This window comes from Elgaria multicarinata, chromosome 1, assembly GCF_023053635.1.
Source record: "Elgaria multicarinata webbii isolate HBS135686 ecotype San Diego chromosome 1, rElgMul1.1.pri, whole genome shotgun sequence".
NCBI classification, from domain to species: domain Eukaryota; kingdom Metazoa; phylum Chordata; class Lepidosauria; order Squamata; family Anguidae; genus Elgaria; species Elgaria multicarinata.
The window spans coordinates 168,040,231-168,058,602 of NC_086171.1; the positions used below are offsets into that span (position 1 = coordinate 168,040,231).

The 18,372-nt window shown below is 44.2% G+C and overlaps 1 protein-coding gene across 3 annotated transcripts in view; it reads right to left on the reverse strand.

Annotated features, from left to right (window-relative positions):
* SLC41A1 (solute carrier family 41 member 1) overlaps positions 1-18,372 on the reverse strand; it is a 40,327-nt gene that overhangs the window by 5,961 nt on the left and 15,994 nt on the right. For all 3 annotated transcript variants that reach the window (XM_063142588.1, XM_063142596.1, XM_063142603.1), the window contains exons 3-9: positions 15,423-15,530; positions 7,130-7,201; positions 6,443-6,587; positions 6,215-6,361; positions 4,880-5,027; positions 3,953-4,032; positions 532-666 (exon numbers count right to left, since the gene is read on the reverse strand). In XM_063142588.1, coding sequence (XP_062998658.1) covers positions 532-666; positions 3,953-4,032; positions 4,880-5,027; positions 6,215-6,361; positions 6,443-6,587; positions 7,130-7,201; positions 15,423-15,530 — 835 coding nt within the window. The remainder of the gene's footprint in view (positions 1-531; positions 667-3,952; positions 4,033-4,879; positions 5,028-6,214; positions 6,362-6,442; positions 6,588-7,129; positions 7,202-15,422; positions 15,531-18,372) is intronic.

Below are 18,372 nucleotides of genomic sequence, written 5' to 3' on the forward strand. Positions count from 1 at the left end.
GAGATCCAGTTTCATGTTACAGAAAGGCAAAGCACCACTACAGACTCTAGTGGGACATGTGCCAGTAGGAAACTTTGAGAATATGCAGGCTTGCTTATGACTTCTGTAATACTAACAAGAGCTTCAAGGACTTCCCTATATAGTGGCATATCGTAATCCCCTGTGTACTTAAATTGCTTCAACTTGAAAACACCAAGGTTAGTTAAGGATAATATTCTGTTCATCATGAAGGAGAGAAAGGATGAGCAAGCGTTTACAGAAACTGCTACATGGCCAGAACTGCAGCAAGAGCTACCACACGGCACTCCCAAAATTCTCTAGGATGTATATAGTACAGGAGATCTCTACAAGCAGGAAATGTGCTTAGATTGATTGGCCACAGGGCTAGAGCTGTGAACAGTTAAGCCAGAGCACATGTCGACCAAGAAATGCCCAATTAGCCTTCCTTTCTAGACTAATTCGTCCCACCCCAGCCTAAACAGTTTAAGATGCTACAACTTAAAGGGGAAGTCCTCAAACACAGAAGGCTACCTGAACTGAAGAAAGTGCTGCAAGGGCTTGGGCACTTGCGGGGGGTTCTCTCCGAGCTCTCTCCAGGCATCCCACTCATGTGGAGGTAAGTAGAGATGCGGCTAGCCTGGACGGCCACCAGGTTGCCACCGACACCTGCAGGAATAAGGAGACGGAAGGCCGTTGGGGTAATTACACTGAAGAACCAAGGATTCCTCCAGCATCAATACATTCACCAATTCTTCTCATGCATGCAGGCAGCTGGCCTCTTCCATGCATCACTTGCCGGTAGGCACACGTGTATTAATCCCCACAGGATTCATTTTACTTCGGGTGACCATAGGAAAAGGATGACAGGGCCCCTGCATCTTTAGCAGTTGTTTAGAAAAGGGAACTTCAGCAGGTGTCATTTGTAGGCATGCAGCACTTGGTGAAATGCCCTCTTCATCACAACAGTTAAAGCTGCAGGAGCTATACTAGAGTGACCAGATACAAATGAGGGCAGGGATCCTGCAACTTTAACTGCTGTGATGAAGAGGGCATTTCACCAGGGGCTGCATGCCTACAAATGACACCTGCTGAAATTCCCTTTTCTAAACAACTGCTAAAGATGCAGGGGCCCTGTCATCCTTTTCCTATGGTCACCCTAATTTTACTTGAGTTGTTTGAACAGAGTTTTGTTTTACTGTTACAGCCTTTGTTTATCCAAACTGAATAGAATCCCTAACAGCGTGGAAGGAGCAGCCTGAAGTTGAACTCTGTCTCACAGGGAGATTCTATAGCTTCCAATAGGAGTGAACCCCACTTTCTACTAGACAGCAACACTGTGAAGTGCAATACTACACTAAGGATGGACAGAGCTGCCCTGGAGAGTTTCCAAGCACTCACAAAGAGGCTTAGATTGCCACTAGGATGCCACCCGCACACATAGAATGCAGACAGACCCACAAAAGGAGAGCAGGGAGGTCCCTGTATGGATGCGCTAGCATGCATTTCCTCTTGTTTATATTCCTGAGTCAGCTCATTAATCATACATCTTCCCCAAACTGGCTACAGACCAGTATTCTATTGAATTATTGTGCTAGACTTAGTACAGTTCATGGACCTTCCAATTAGCATCTATTTATTCACTTGGATATATGAAATACAGTTCTGATACCTTAGAGCTCACAGTTCAATTCTCATTAACTAGAACATTTTATGAATAGAACTATTGTAACAAAGCCACAAGGAGAGAAAAAGCAAGGCATGGGTTGTAGGGTGGGTGGAAAGTACCACAGCCATGCCGTGCGCCGGTTTGGACAACATGGCAACCCACGATGTGGCAAGGGTAATGAAGGTAATCCTGGTCAAATGACCAACATGCATAGGGATGGGCAAAACAACCCATGCTATGTTGTTTCCCCTGCTGACTGTCCAAACCTGGTCAATGGGTTAGATCCAGAATTATGTGGGGTAACAGGGCTGGTGGAAGCAGATTCCCCACACTTCCTGATAATGCTAATTCAGAGGGTACGGAGCACCGTTTAATTGCATGGAATGAGGGGGATCTAGGAAGTCCCCAAAAATCAAGCAGAGGCACCTTCCACAAGCAGAGCTTCCACTTGTAGAAGGTGCCTCTGCAAGTTTTTGGGAAACCTCCCCTCTCTTCCTCGGCCCCCCACAAACCATCCAATTCAACAGGGAGCCCCTGACCCTTTGAGCAGTATTTTTGGGAGGCTGCCATCAGGATGAAGAGATCGGGAAGTCTTTTTCCACCAGCCCCGTTACACATCCGCAACTCTGGATCCAAATCTAGGTTTTGTTTTTAAAATTTGACTAACGATTTAAAATAAATAAATATCTAATTCCTAATTTGTAGATATTGAGGGAAATGTTCTTGCATTGTTTTTCACATCATTAAACAAATTTAACTGTATTTCTAAGCAAAGAAATCAACACATCTTACGATGCCTAGATTTTGAGGTTGGCAATACATAGGACTCCATGTGGCGCTACCCCTGAAAAGTGTCTGGAAGTTTGGACTGGTGCAAAATGAGGAAGCTAGATTGCTAACTGGTGCACATTATTAAGACCATATCATACCTCTCCTGGAAGATCTGCACTGGTTGCCAATTGCTTTCCAGGCACAATTAAAAGTATCGGTTTAATCCTTGAAAGCCCTAAACGGCTTTGGATCTGGCTATCTAAGAGACTGCCTGTCTTGCTATAAACCTGCCTGAGTAGTAAGATCTGCAGAAGAAGCCCGTTCGAGGGCACCATTATCCGCCAATGCCGACTTGTGCTTATGCATGACAGGCTTTTTCCTGTGTTGCCCCATTCTCTTCGCCTTTAGACTCATCTTTTCAATTTGGTATTTTAAAATGTGTCGTAATGTTAATGTTTTTACTGTTGGCATGCTCTTGTTTTCATTGTTTTAAGGTTTAAAAACCTTGATGGCTTTTAAGCAGATATGGCGGGATATAAATGTCATAAATAAATAATTCTTTAACATTCATAAACTTGTTATCAGCTTAGGAGTTATCACGTTTATTTTGTGGGCAGTCTTGGTGTTGTAGGTTCTGTGAAAGAGTTACTTAAAAACAACCACCACCAAAACACTCATGACCATTGATTACTGTACCCTTTACAATATCAAACATGCCCTTATCATCATCATCATTATTATGTATTGCAGTTGTATACCACCCCATAACCAAAGCTTTCAGGGTGGTTCACATAAATGATGTGCTAGGCCCTGTACAAAAATGACATGGTCCAAACCCAAGGGGATTATGATCTACAATATTCTAGCTAATTTAATTATACCAAGAATAAAATGGGTATGGCCCTCCTGCCATTGCACTCCATCCCCTTTCTCTCCAAAGCACAATATGTATAACATACCAAGGGCTCTGGAATATATTTGCAAGCCTTTAGGCTGAAAAATATCTCCCGCATATAAGGTGTTATAATTGGCATGCAGGCCCATGCTCTTAGCACAATCAGTCCTGTTTCTGGCTACAGAGGCAGGGGTGGGCAACTTCTGGGGTTGCAATGCACATTGTCCCCACAAACCCCACTGGGGCTGCCCCCCTGCCCCCACCAGCACCATCAAATTTGCAGTGGCAAAAAGTGTATCTTGTTTTCAAGCAAAGTTGCCACCTCCTTTTGCCTCCACGACAAATTCAGCAGCGGTGGTAGAGTGCAGTGGAAGCAGCCTGTGGGCTACGTGTTGCCCACCCGGTCAGTGAACCACTGTTCCAGGAAAGCTGCATTTTTTCTAAAGGAGTGATCTTCGCAATTGCCACTGGGGTACAATCAGGCTGCCGGCAGAAGAACCATCCTCACTGGAAGCTCCCACCCCCCACAGCAAAGCCAAACCATTTAAAATTCCACTATCTTGGGTTCCTGAACTCTTCAATACTGTATGGTTGATTGTCATGAGCAAAGAAGAACTCACCATTTATAACCGGAGTAAAGACTGCCATCCCTGCAAAATTTGGATCCGACACAGTTTTATCCAGTATTAACCCTCCAACGCTGCAAAGAGGAACAATGGAAAAGACATTGGAGGGCAGAATAGCCCGCTGCACAAGAGTCTCCACCATAAGCTGAAGTACTTACCACTCTCCCTCCCCACAAGTGATGCCTTGAAAGCACCAAATGTATTTTGAAAGCACTAAATACATCCATAAATGCATTTACTCAAATATTTGTTGCTTCTTTGAAGTGTACCAAAGTGCTTTTCAGAAGCTTGCGTTCTAGTCATTTGCTGCCTGTCCCTAGGGTAAGCAAGCAAAGGCTCACAAACAGGACATTTTAACAGACGGGAGTTCCTAAAACTAGGTGCATAAGAGCAATCAAGAGTGGCGCTTTTACCACAGTCAATCTTGCCTCCCACTGGCTCCAATTACAGACAAGTATAAATTCCTGTGTGGCATCCAGAGCTCCTTTCAAAATATTTATTTTTCTGACAGAATGTAGCACATGGACAACAAAAAGCAATTTTTTAAAAAAAATCAGCTCTGCTACTTCCCTGTGATTTTGGGGAAGTGGCTTCGATTTCTTAGCAGTTCAGCCTGACAGCTGAGAGACCACTTGTCCAGACTTTTGGCTAAGAAAAGGACCCCCTCCGTATCTGGCCAAGGATGATTATTGTCGAGTTTGTTTTGGCCAAGCAGGGAGAGTAAATAGATCTGACCTTCAAAATTGCCTGTTTACATGAACTTCTTAACACACTTCAGCCTTGGAACAGTTTACCCAATTAAAGGGTAGATGGAACCTAAGATAGAAACCCTTGCTGCTCCCCTTCCGTTTTATCGATTTCCTGAGCAATAGATGGGCCGCAGTATCCTTCCTTGACAAAAAACACTTGCAGCCTTCTTACCTGCTAATAGCCATGGCGATGATGACCGGCTCCCAGCCAGAGTACAACACCTCCCGGGTTGCTGGATTCCTCTTGGCAACAATGATCCAAAGTGGCAGCAGTGCAACAAAGAATGCACAGACCAGGGGATTCACATAGGCTTTGTCCTCTGAGCAGAAAGAAAAAACAAAGAGGTCAAAGGACAGCCAACAGTGGGATGAATGACCATTGTGCTGAAGCAGCAAATGTCACGATGACCACCGTACTCCAGTTTCACTTGCAGAAGTCAACAGCAACACTCTTTTGACCATTAGGAGTTAAAATCTTGAGGATAATGCACAAGCTATCCTTGCACATTGTTCTAAAGGATGTAGTATTCTAAGATTACATCATGGGGGCAGGCAAGGGGCCTCTGGACACTTTTCCTGGTGCCTGCTGAAGTGGCTGGGGCATGAATGAACATGAGAGTCTATGGGTGATGAACCAAGGTTTATGGATCGTGAGAGAGAGACAGCTGTGTTTTCTGGCAGGGAAGAGAAGAAGCATTTGTGTTCTGTGGAAAAGGGTTTCTGTAAGCATTGAAAACTGTGAGTTCAAAGAAATAGTTTTCTTAGAAGAGCCCAATTAAAGTCTTAGGAAACTGACCTTCAGGGCTCTCTGATCTTTGGTTCTCATTCCTGCAACTCATATGAAGTCTGTTTTTGGGATATTTATGACTTCTGAAACTGCATGTAATCCAGACATGGCACTGGGACACACAACTGAACAGCCCACCTTTGTTTATTTAAGCCATCGTAGGCTGCAGCGGGTGCTGGCAACCATTTTGAATATTCACCACCTGGCTGCAGCTTGTTGTGACAAAGGCAATGGGGGTTGTATGAGGGTTAAACAACCCTCACATAACCCATGCCCTGTTCTAGGGTTATGCAGTCCTTGCTGCCTGGGTGCCATGGCCAAACAGTGAATATTCAAATCCCACCTGGCATGTGCCAGTATGTGCTGCAGCCCACCATGGTTTAAATAACAAACCACAGTAGGCAATTTGTATGGGCATTGTTGGACTGTATAATGCAGTATTTTCTTACTGCGGAAGATTCCAAAACTGAGATAACAGCCAGCATTCTGTCTATATATATTCATTTGTATACACTATTTTGTATAATTTGTATGTACATGCCCATTTTTGTTAAATACTTTTACATATCTTGTGTTATATTTGTACTTTTCTAAATACACTTTTAGTGTGATATCGTGTCTTTGCTATGATTGTTTGAGTAAGGACGTGCATTTTAGCTCAGCATGTTGTTACACACTTGGCCTTTCCAGAACAGAGCCATGCAACCTCTTTAGCTTTACCCAGTTCTATGTAGAGACCCCAGCTGATGCCTGAGAGAAGAGCAAGGGTGATGAGGTCACCGAGACTGGCAGCGATAGGTGTAGCCACGTTGTCAGGGTTGATGCCCATCTTCCTGGAGCCAATGATTACGCCAATCATGATCATGCCTGGAGACCAGAGAAAGGACATTTTAGTATTGCTGTGAAGGCATGGCAGGCAAAATACCTCTTCTCACATTTTCTGCTTACCCAACACGAGGGAGGCTATGAAGGCTGTGGCCACACTACTGGCGCAAAGAAGAATGGCATGGCCAATGCTGAAGTGTCCATCTGGAATCCAGCCAAATATCACTGCAGCAATCGAGGCCAGAAAACCAACCACTGTTGCTTGAACCTAGAAGATGCAGTCAGGTATTAGTTGAAAAAAAGAACGGAGGTTTCCATTCCTACTCATGTGGGAGCCGACTATCATTTAACAGTTGCCACAGACAGCAGAGCAGTGGTAGGCAACTTGTCACCCAGCAGCCCTGGCCAACACAGCCAATGGTAAGGGCTGACGTGAGTCACAAGCCAAAACATCTGGAGGGCCACAGGTTGCCCATCCCTGCTGTAGAGGCTGTTGGGTACTCTACCCAATGTTGAACCCGCACTGCTGCTGGTGTCAACCCAGATCTTTCCCTGTCGCTTGCCAGTGCTGAAGATCCAGACTGGCTTTTGGCTGGGTCAGCGAGAAAAGATACACTTTAAAAGAATCTTCTTTCAGGCTGTGGCAGAATTGTCCAGCAGCTGACTGCTCAGCATTCTTTGGGGCTGGTGATCAGATGTCTGACGCATCCAGAGAGAGCCGAGTCATACACAGCTGGAACTTCGGCCTCTCTGCCAGCTTCCAGCCTTGCCCTTCTGATCAAAAGTGCCATCATCTTCTCCAGAATTTACCTGTATCAGAGCCATGTTTCCCATTATCATCTTCCAGAGCTCTTTGGGAGTATCCATTTGTCCAATGTTAGCCTACAATAAAACACAGATTAAACAGTATGTTTTAAGACAAAGCAAATGGACAGTGGCATCCTGATCTGTTTTTAAAGTTTGCTTGTACCCTACTTGCATCACATGTAACCACAGAGATTTAAGTGCAGGATGCTGGTAGATAAAAAGCCAAAGTTCAGTTCTTTCAGGCAAGTGTCTTCCCCACTTCCTTCTCCCTATGCTCAAAATTCCTAGAAATTAGTTCAGAAGAGGAAAAAATAATCCGAATTACGAGAGAGTTCTACATTCTGCAACAGCCTCTCTAGATAATGACATCATCACATGTGTAGGTGATATTATTACAGAACATAGGTTCTTGGACAGCAATCTCCTACCACTTCTGAATAGCAGTAGGGATTTGTGGCCCACTTTAAGGTGAAATACGGAGATAATGTGCATCACGTGTATTAGGTACTTCTTTACAGCTCAAAGCAAGAACATCCTAAGGCACTCAGCAAATGCTGAGAAAACCAGTTGATTCAGTAGTCTCTCATGTCAGAACTGTGACCCATCATTTCTGGCTCACAAAGAGTTGGTCATATTGATTTGGCAGCTTGTGAAAGGGACTCGAACCCTGATAAAAGCAGAAAGTCAGAATGACACCAGTGTCATTTAAGTGCAAACACAGAATGTGCCAAATGAAGACCCACTGACTGCAGTGAGATTTTGCAACTTTGGGGGGGAAGTGGCTCACTTGAAATAGTCGCTTATGGTGTGTTTGGTTCCACAATCACATGTCATGCTACCTTGCTTCAAATCCAACTCAAGGGTAGCAGAACTGGTTGCGAGCCTCCCCAACATTTCATTGTTCTGGATCAGAGAAGGGCAACTGGTGGCCCTCCAGAGGTTTTGGCCTACAACTTCCATCAGCCCTGCCAGCATGGTCAATGGCAAGGGCTGATGGCAATTGTGGGCTTCCAGATGTTTTGGCCCACAAGTTGCCCACCCTTGTTCTAGACAGAGTTACACATAGGTGCACAGGGAAAATGTAGTCATTTGTAGTTTCTAACTGCAATAATTTCATAATGTTCCCTGGCAACAATGCAAGTATGGAAGAGAAAAGACATGGACTTCCCGTTAGTTAAATAGTACAAAGGATGAGGAAGTACCATGGAATACAATCTACAGGAACGCCACTCCACTCCCAGTTACTGAAGCTCCATCCAAGAAAGACTTTTCCAGATACTTCAGAAAGTCAGAAGAGATTTCCAAGACACAAATCTAGGTATTAGATCCCTAAGATAGTTGAGCCAGCCATGGATGCAGAACCATGGATAGTCTTCAGTACACATTGCCTTAAAGGGCTGATTAACCATTTTGGGGCTGCATGCTATGCAACTTTTTCATATATTTTTATCTGCAGAACTGAAATTTTATTGTAAACCATTTTAGGCTGCCTTTAAGGGTATAACCCTCCCAATACAGCATACATAATAAAAGGAATAATACAAGAACAAACACCAATAGCACTGTGCCCACTTGCGCAGATCATGGACACATTCGCCTTCTAAACACACTGCTTCTTAAGAACAGTCCTGGAATTCCATGTTATCCTGCAAATTAGACAGGCCACCTTGGGCTTGAGCAAGGCAGTTAGACGATAATGTCAATTGGACTCAAGCTGTTTGAGAGATGAAACACACTGCTGGCAAACACCTAAGGAGCAACTTCAGAGAAAGAATAAAACTGCCTTGGTTGTAATCTTACCACTTCTCCAGAATAAGACACCCCACAGTGAAATGCCTTATTATGTTGGAAGAGGGGAATTAAAGGAGTTTTTCATAAAAAAAAAATAAGGACTGTCAAATGTATTCCTGAGGATGTCTACAATGCTTGCGTGGAGAAAAATGTAACACGTGAACTGGGAAATTACGAATATGGCCAGCAGCAAAACCTACTATTGGCAGCTAGTCAAGGTTGCATCAGTGTCATGAGAATTATTGCCAGCTATTTCTATAACTTTTCCACAGCTAACTTTAGTTCACACATTTGTCTATGTATTGTGTGAATGGCTCTTGGTATGTTTCTCGCTTCATGCCTTGTTTCAACAGGACATGCAGGAAGAAAGATCATCAGCAAAGAAACTTGCAGGAAATGTCTGAGGCTTCAGGCAGCCCTAAAACGGACAAGTTCCACTGAGAAGAATGGAACATACATGATTCGCTTCATGCAGTGCTGGAACTGTAGCTAGTTCTGTTGTTGAATTTGGCTTAGGGGCTTGTTGTTCTTTTGCAATTAAGTTAGGGATCAACATAACCTGGCTGTAGGCAAAAGCAAACTTTTAATCCCTTGCAGAGGGGAAAATCTTTCTAAAATAGCAAAAGAAACTACTTGGGAAGTCTTAATGCGCAGCTAATGAGAAACTGTACTAAGCTTCCTTCCCACACAGTAAGCATAATGACCAAGTCCCCAGAAGACCTACTTTAAGAAGTCCCCACCCCACCCCTTGAATTCTTCCCACTGCAGGTGGGCCCCCTCTTGGCTGCCTTTCCTTAAGGAAGAAGTCCATGTGATTCCAACTCATGTGTACTGCAGCCTACAAGGTAATTAAGCTGATCTTTGATAAACAGCCAACAAAAGAACCTAAGTCAGGCTTGTGGGCAAAGCTTGTTCCTTCCTCCCCGCAGCTCCATCACCAAACCTTGTTTTGGAAAGCAGCAACCCGTTTGTGCCCCCATCCCACTTGACGCAATTGCAACTAAATAAATGGTTCGTGAAGAGCGAGCCAGGCCTCCCCACCCAGACACCAGCTCCTCTTCCAGTAGGTGCTTTTAGGCTGCTTTGCATACAGGTTTTCTGTGCAGGGGGGGGGGGGGCGGGGGGAAGCACAGCATCCAAATATTTTCTGGAATATGCAGTGATTGCACGTGGGTTGTTGTTGTTGTTTTTACTATCTCTACACACAGTGCCGGGCAGTCATGGCCAATCACACAGCCAAGTGTGGCCTTAATGTAAGGCAAGATGGTTGCCTTGGGCAAAACGCAATGAATTGGGGGCACCATTAATGGATAATGGACTTGGAGGTGGATCTGACTCATGGGCATAATCCACTGGGGTGTGCTCCTGAATGAGCAGCTGTAGAAGGGAATACCGTTTGTATTTTCTGCCTCAGGAAAAATAAATAACATGTTGTTGTCTATGTGACCAACTACATTCAAGTTCCACTTGTGGAGATTGCTGGCACCAAAAGTAGGGAATGACCCTTAATTTTTCGCAATCCTATTGCTTTTAGATTCCCTCCCTCGCGAACCCACAGGTTCTTGGCCAGGACTTCTCTTATCTGCTGAGTCATTTGGATCTGTTCTAGTTAATTTTCTTTACCAAGGTAAAGATGAAGTTCTGCAGAGTAGCCGTGATGGCTGGGAATGATGGGAGTTGTTGTCCAGCACATCTGTGGGGCACCAGTTTGGTGAAGGCCGATCTAGAGGGAAGACTGAAATCCAACTGATTATCCTTCTTGCCTAATTCCAAGAGAGAACAGTTCCCCAGGATCTCAGGCAGAGGTCTTTCCCAGTCCTACTATCTGACATGGATGCCAGGGATTAAATCTGAGACTTTGCACAAGCCGCAAACAAGCTACACAATCTATTAGCATCCCTTATGTTGAGGGCCCAGCTAAGTACAACCAGGAATTGACTAGATGGTCTTTGACATTTCAACTCAACTATGCCCTTTCATCTTTGAAAACAAGAATATCATGACCAAAGATTTGTTGGCGTACGTACCACAACACCCTTTGCAATTCTACCGCTAGCTAACGATAAATCATCTGCACATACAAGTGAAGAAGTTATATTCAGAACAGCAAGGACATGCTTCTGAGAAGGCATTTGTAGGTGTTAAGACAAACTGCCTGGTGCAATTAAGAAAACATGTTTTTGAAGAGTGAAGACCAGTGTGGGGAGAAACATGTCTTCTGCCACTGACTACTGGCCATGCTGGCTGGGAATGATGGGAGTTGCAGTCCAACAAATCTGGAAGACACCAAGATGGAGAAAGCTACTCTAAAATATATGAATGGTTGGGGAAAGAAGAAAATGCTTGCAATTATCAAGTGGCACAAGAATGTCAAAGATAGACTCCCACCACAAAGGGCCTCAGGCCATCACCGTGAATGACTGGAAGAGCTATAAGAAAGCATAAGCATCTTTCAGAAATAGAGTGTTCCTCACGAACAATTAAATCAGTCACTCTTTAAGAAAGCCCAGTACGAAGCAGCAGTTTGAGACGTTGTGACTGAGACAAGTAAACTCCTACAGTTGTTCCGATCAGTGCTAAGATAGCTCTTCTAGACCCAAATGCTTCAACCGAACCTGCCCCCTGCATACAACGGCTTGCCAGTGACAGGAGGAGGGTGGGAGAGAATAAAAAGTTTTCTGCCCAGCAAGGGGGAGCCCTGTTGCCCTGCCAAGCCTCTCTCACTGCCAGCACTATTAAGCTCGGCTGGAATGCAGCAGAGGCTTAAGTGGTACAACTGTGACACAAGGTCTCGTGGAAGCACAGATCGGAGCAGGACAACTAAGAGAAAGGAAATAGGACTCAAGTCAAGGTCATGTATATGAGAGAGAGAATTGGAGAGTCCTGCTGAGCAAAGGCCTCGTCTGCGCAGGACTTTGGGTAGCTCTCTTAGGACCAGTTCAGAGAACTCTTCATGGGAAGAGACTGCAGAAGGTAGCAACAGCACGAATAGACAGTAGGGTCTATTCACTTTCGAGGGAATGTGCGCTGCATTGTGCTGTATGTATCCTGGGAAAGGTACTGTCTGTAATAGTACTTTCTCTCCCCTCAACCCCAGCAACATGCCTGGAACTGAAAACAAACAAATAAAACTAGATGTCTTCATCATTGCAGGCTCATAGATATATGCAATGTCACTTCAAATCAGGACAACCACTAGAGATCTGAAAACCTGGGGGGGGGGGGGAACAGAACCTCTCCTCCCAGGTTTTCCCATTTCCACACCACAAGAAAAAAGCCTCTGGAAAAAGCAGGTCTCCCTCTGCATTTTTTTGGCTTCCCTCCACTGCCCCCAATAGCCTTTATGTCACTAATTGCCACTAATTACCAAGGCACTAATGGAAAGGGATCTGTTGCCATTCCCAGCTGCTGCGACAGAGGCCAATTCACTGAGAGCAAAAGTTAATTGCATCGCCACTATTGCCCCACCTACAGGGCAACACTAACGTTCTCTGGCACAGGGAGACCAAATGCGGTTGAAGGATTGCAAGCTTGAGAGGACAACAGGGCCAAGCAGCTCACAAGTCTAAAAGCCACTTTTAAGACAGACAGAAAGGAAGCAGAGGTGGCCCAGGGAAGACTTTGCAGGCGCTGGTTTTTGCATTGTCCCTTATTAGAACTACAGCTGTGCAGAAAAGACTGAAAGGAGGAGTTTGTCCCACCAATCGCCAGATCGAGGGGTAACAGCTGGCGCTACTTCGCAACACTGCATCCAAGACATCTGTTAGGAAAATCAGGGCGTGCAGCCAAGAAACAGCAGAGGCTGCTTACAAGAGGTGGCTGGCATAGCTTGCGGCCCAGCAGACGCATGCCTCTTCCACATGTGCAGCGTGGAATGCTGTTGGCATAAGCTCTCTCGCCTCCCTACATTCATTGCTGCCTACCCTAATGCTGGCAGGAGTTCTAGTTCTGCGGGTAATGAAGCAAAGAGCTTTTTCCGAGCTAGCCCAAGAGGGCAAGCTGTCTGCGCATAAGCCTGAAAATGTGTCGTTTACATGCAGCAGCACAACTAGTCCGAAAACCCTTTTGCCTGATTTATAATGTTTCAGGGTGTGGGGAGAGGAACAGACCCTACCAGCCAACTGGTAGCATGCTCTACATTGAGCTAGGGGACCCACTCCCACTGTGCCTCATTTTGCCCCATCTGTACAATGGGAGCAATATACTTGTCCCCTTTCGAAAAAGCACTTGCTTTTAAAGCAAAAGCCAGGTGTCACGAGGAATCATCAGAAGGGAAGGGAATGTCAGCATGCAATTAAATGTTGAAGAGGGAAACATATATAGAAAAACTGCCGTGAAGCAAATGCTGCACCAACGTTCAAGCGCTATAAGAGCCAACGGAAAGTGGCAGAACTGGGCCAGACAGTTAGCAATGCTCCTGTAGCATTACCCCAAGCTCATTGCTCTTTGTCCTTGCGTTACATGGGGACGGACTACTAATTTTCGTTTTATTGTCTTGAGACTCCACTAGCACGGAAGTGCAAGTACATGTTTCACGGCAGAATACAGGTAATGGCAGCTTCAGTCACAGCTCTTCCACCTGAGGGCCAAAGAATAACTTGGCAAACCTATGGTCCTGACCCCATACTTTCTGATAACAGGGAGTTGGGGGATGGAGAAAAGTGGATGTTCAACCCCCTCTGTGCCTGTCGATTCTGCTCTGTAAGTCCCCCCTCCCTCAAGGCTGTTTTTCCAAACCTTTTGGCTTGAGAGCCTAGTGGTGGGAATTTCTTTGGCTTAAAAAAACCTCCCTTGCAACCCTGCAATTAGCATTACGCCCCAGCTGCGCTAACGTAACAACTCCACGTCTCTCCCATAATGCCTAGTTGGGAGTGTTAGGCCAGACCCTATTCAAACCTGCTTGCTCAAGGAGAGAATGCTCAAGGTGAAAAGATACCTTAATGTCATAAAACATATTTAATCCACACACCAAGGCACAGCCACGTGGCTGCTCAGCCTGGAATCCAGCCCTCAGAACTGGATCACAGCAATATTTCTTAGCACGTCCCATCAAAACAGATTTGTTTTCCTTTGCATCATAAAAGTATGAAGCAGGATGTTTGCTTTGAGAGTTGCACCCTTATTGAATGAGTGAGACAAACAGGTTGAACTATTAAGCCCCAGGCAGGTGCTGTGTTTTTGTATTAAAATAATTGCAACCGGACAACCATGAGAGGGATACCCAGCCAGCCACATAAATATCAAATCATCACTCATCACATCAAAGAAGCAGCAGAACAAAATAGTGCAACCTTTCCCAACCTGGTGCCTTCCAGATCGGTTGACACTAGATTGGGGAAAATAGAGCACCTGGTGCTGATGGATTTTGAGGTTGAACAGAAGAAGTAAAGAAGCCATGTTTCAATCACTACACGATCAAGTCAGATTATCAGGATAACAGGAGACAATGAGAGCGAACCTGTAATTTCTTCAGGAGCCTGGCACGCTGTTCACCTCTGCATTTACATTACAGGGCCTGGGGTGCTCTGTCTAACTTACAGCAGGTCCAAAAAGATCAAAAGCTTTGCAAGAGCTTTCTGGGAATGTGAATGGAGAGTTAGAAACCATTTCACATCATTCACACTCATGCAACCCATAAGTGAACTGCAATATGTTCAATAGCAGGTCTTTCTTGTAAAAGGGCTTGTGATCCAAGCACCAATATTAACACCACTGACAACACAAAGGGCTGGATCCAGATTTAGGCACATGAATATAGACAAGTGAATATAGGCTTGGATAGCAAGTTGTTCCTCCATTCAACTACCTTATCCATCTGCATCCCCCCGCACACACACACACACCATTCACAAGGGTCTCCCAATTCCCATGAGCAGATATGCAGGAGGCACCATTCCATGAACGCTATTCTGGTCACAAAGGAGATTTAGATCACTAACCATAGTAACCAAATGTAAGCAGCTTCTAGGTTTACTACATCGGTTCAGAAGTGTCCAGCTATATGTCATAGCAATGTAGACAACAATGTTGCGGCTCTAGCAGGAGTGACCACATAGGTTATGATGCTTCACTAATCAAAGTGAAAATAGCAGCTACACATAGGAATCCCCAACATAGTTTAATGCAATCCTGCCCCAACCTGGTGCCCTCTATTTTGGACTACATTTCCCACCAATCCTGAGCATTGGGGTTGTTGGGAGTTGAAGTCCAAAACATCTGCAGAGCACCAGATTGGGGAAGGCTGATCTAACTTCATACGAACTGGTATCTCTGCTTTCAAGAACATCCTGCTTTTTCTCCCAGAAATTGCTTTGTCTGAAGGGATTATACAAGCCCTGTACTTGAAAGGGTTATTATTATAGGACCAAAGTTCACGTTAAGGTTTCAAGAAAAACCCTCTAATTTAATTCCATTTTAGAGATGATGATGATGATGAAGAAGACCACCACCCCCAGTTAAGAAATGATGGATACCCGCCTGCCCACCATAAAACCAAAATACTCACAGCTGTAGAGAGTCGAGATGCTAGTGTCATCTCCAAGTTCCCCTTCAGTCCCAGGAGTGCTGGAACCAAGATGAATACTTCGGTCACATACTTGAAGACATCCCAGTGCTGCAAAACCAAGGAAAACACTCAGGATCTAGTATGAGATTACTTAGTAGAGAGCAGTTATTCTTGAACTGTATTACTAGGAAACTTGGGGTTCTTCAACAGCTTATTGGGGATCCTAGAGGAAATCAGAGCTATCAGGAAAATGCTTATTTCCTGCTGTTGATGTTCTCCTGCCAGGATAAGAGAGTTTTGGCCATGCTTGAGCAAGAGGGTGAGATTTTTAAAATTTTCACAGGACAACAGCTATGCCCAAATAAATGTGCCAAAGTATAGGCCACAGAATCCTTTGTCATGTTCAAGAATCTCATGGCCCATCGTGAGCAGTCCTTCAACTGCTTGGAGAAAGACAAGATATGCTAAATGCAGCTAAAGAATAAGATTGGCGTTGGCAGGATCTGTTCTGCTTAGTGGTGAACAATCCACCCATTTGCCTGGTTTGGATAAGAGGAACTGAGATACATAAGGCTGTAATCCTATGGACAATTACCTGGGAGTACAGCAATTTAACACTATGGAGTTAACTTCTGAACAAATGTGCTTAGGATTGCGTTGCCTGTGACTGGCTAAAGGATGCAAGATGTACCTGGTGTAGCTGCGAGTCAAACTCTTGGCTCAAATTCTCAGACTAGGGACAATCAGAAGGCCATCTCCCTCCAAGCTCTGGATTGCAACATCCACCCATTCCAATTAAATTTGCACACACAAAAAGAAGTGTGGGCAGAGGCAAAAGAAAAAAAGAAAAAAGAGAGAGGCAAATAACAGAAATAAACTCATTCTCCATCATCCAAAGACCTGTAAACATCCTGTTCCTTCCAGCATAAACCTGATCACTCTGTATAAAAGGCAAAAATATGGGTTTCTTAGGCAATACTAATTACAGGACAAAGATTCTAAGGCAGCAAGAGAGAAAACCACAAAGACCACAGGCAGAAATAAAGGCTTCAAAATAAACACACAAGATTATCTTCTACTTCCTAAGAAGGGAGGAAGTCAGAGTGTAACTCACCAGTTTAACACTGTCATGTTTAGTATCTACATGCTGGAGGAAGGGAAAGAGCACTTTGGAATGGATAAAACCTCAATGCTCTCACACCCCATATCCTTCTTCTATATAAGTCAGTCAGGAGTGTGGTGAGGAGAATAGAATATTAGCCATGTTGTTGTTGTTGTTGTTGAAGACTAGAAATTTCTCTTCTGTGGGCTTTCTTAACTTTGATCAAGATTCACACTAATGTCCTGGTTTGCAACAGCAACCCAGAGTACAGGTTGAATATGAGTTGGGTCTCCTCCAATAATGCATGAGATAATGCATAGTTTGTCAGTGAGTCATTGGTTGTCATTATGTGAATCCTGCACTATAATTAAACTCTGGGTTGTTAACCACAAACAGCCCAAAGTTCACAAACCAACAACAAACCATGGATTCTCTTCCTGGATTGTTTGTGGTAAACAACCCACAGTTAAACCACAGTGAAGGGTTTATACATAATGACAACCCATATTCAACAACAACCCATGATTCAACAAAAACCCATACTTTGAGTTGTCATTATGAGCAAACTTGTGACTAAAGTAACAAGCCATGGTTAATGTAAAACATGGCTTAGTATTATGTGTGAATGCAGGCAATATGTCTTGATCCAATTTAGCTCCAGACATGCTCAATGGGACAGGGCATGGCCCAATGACAACTGGGCATGGTAAGAAGCTGGAACTGCCTTGTTGAACAATCTGCTCAGAATCCATTGCGCCTGGCTGTGCTCTCAAAAGAAAACAATGAGCTTCAAAAGGTAAGCAGGAATACATTGCAGGAACATTAAAAAGGCACATTTAAAACCTACAGAAAGAGGTTAAGCAATGGTCTCTAAACATATTCTTTAGCCACATCAGTGTTTCAAAGTGTTGTTGTTTTTCTTTTAAGGTCATGGACAAAGGCCAACAAACTCCATTTTCCTCAATGATTATTTTTAGGACTGATTGGCAGGCAGTTGTGCAACACTAGAGAGAGCAGACCTTTTAGTTGTATGTTCCCAGTACCCTGGATATATGAAATCAATGTAGGTTTGAGGCTGAAGAAAGCCTGAAACTGACAATGAGAACAGCTACTATCCCCATAATGCAAACATTCTTCATTAAAATTTCAGTCGGCAATCAGAACAGCAACATTCGGGAAAACTAGAAAAATATAAATCATTTTTGTATGTTATTCTGGTTAGTGTTACAAAAGTAACTCTCTAATGCAAGGTAAACCACAGGTAAGTGCAAATGGGAAACTAAATATGCCTACATTGATGAACACAATGGGCGTATTTGGATGAACAAGTGGGGGGGGGGAGAAGCCATTATGGCTTCTCCCCCCACCTCTGCACATGCTGTACACCCATCGTTTACATAATTACTTGCGCTACCCATGGGGTTGGCGTGTTGTCCAAACCTGTCATGTAGCATGGCGAAGGTGGTTTCATTCCCACCTTACAAGCCACAACTTAATGTTTTAATGTTTTATGTGTGTATGTTCTGTGTTTTAGAGTTTTAAATTTTGTATACTTGTTTTTATCTCAATTTTAGAATTTCTGTAAACCGCCCAGAGAGCCCTGCCTATGGGAGTGGTATATAAGTGTAATAATAATTTTTAAAAAAACTTACAGAAGGGGTTTTAGGATGGGGACAACGCCACCCTTGCCATGCTGGAGTGCTGAGTTTGGTTGATTATGTAAATAATGGGCACGCGTCCATCACACACGAGGGTGGGGGAAGATGCCACGATGTCTTCTCCCCCTCTCCGTGATTGTCCGAACCAGAACAATGCTGTAACTAAGACAGCTGTAAAATGCTAGCATTT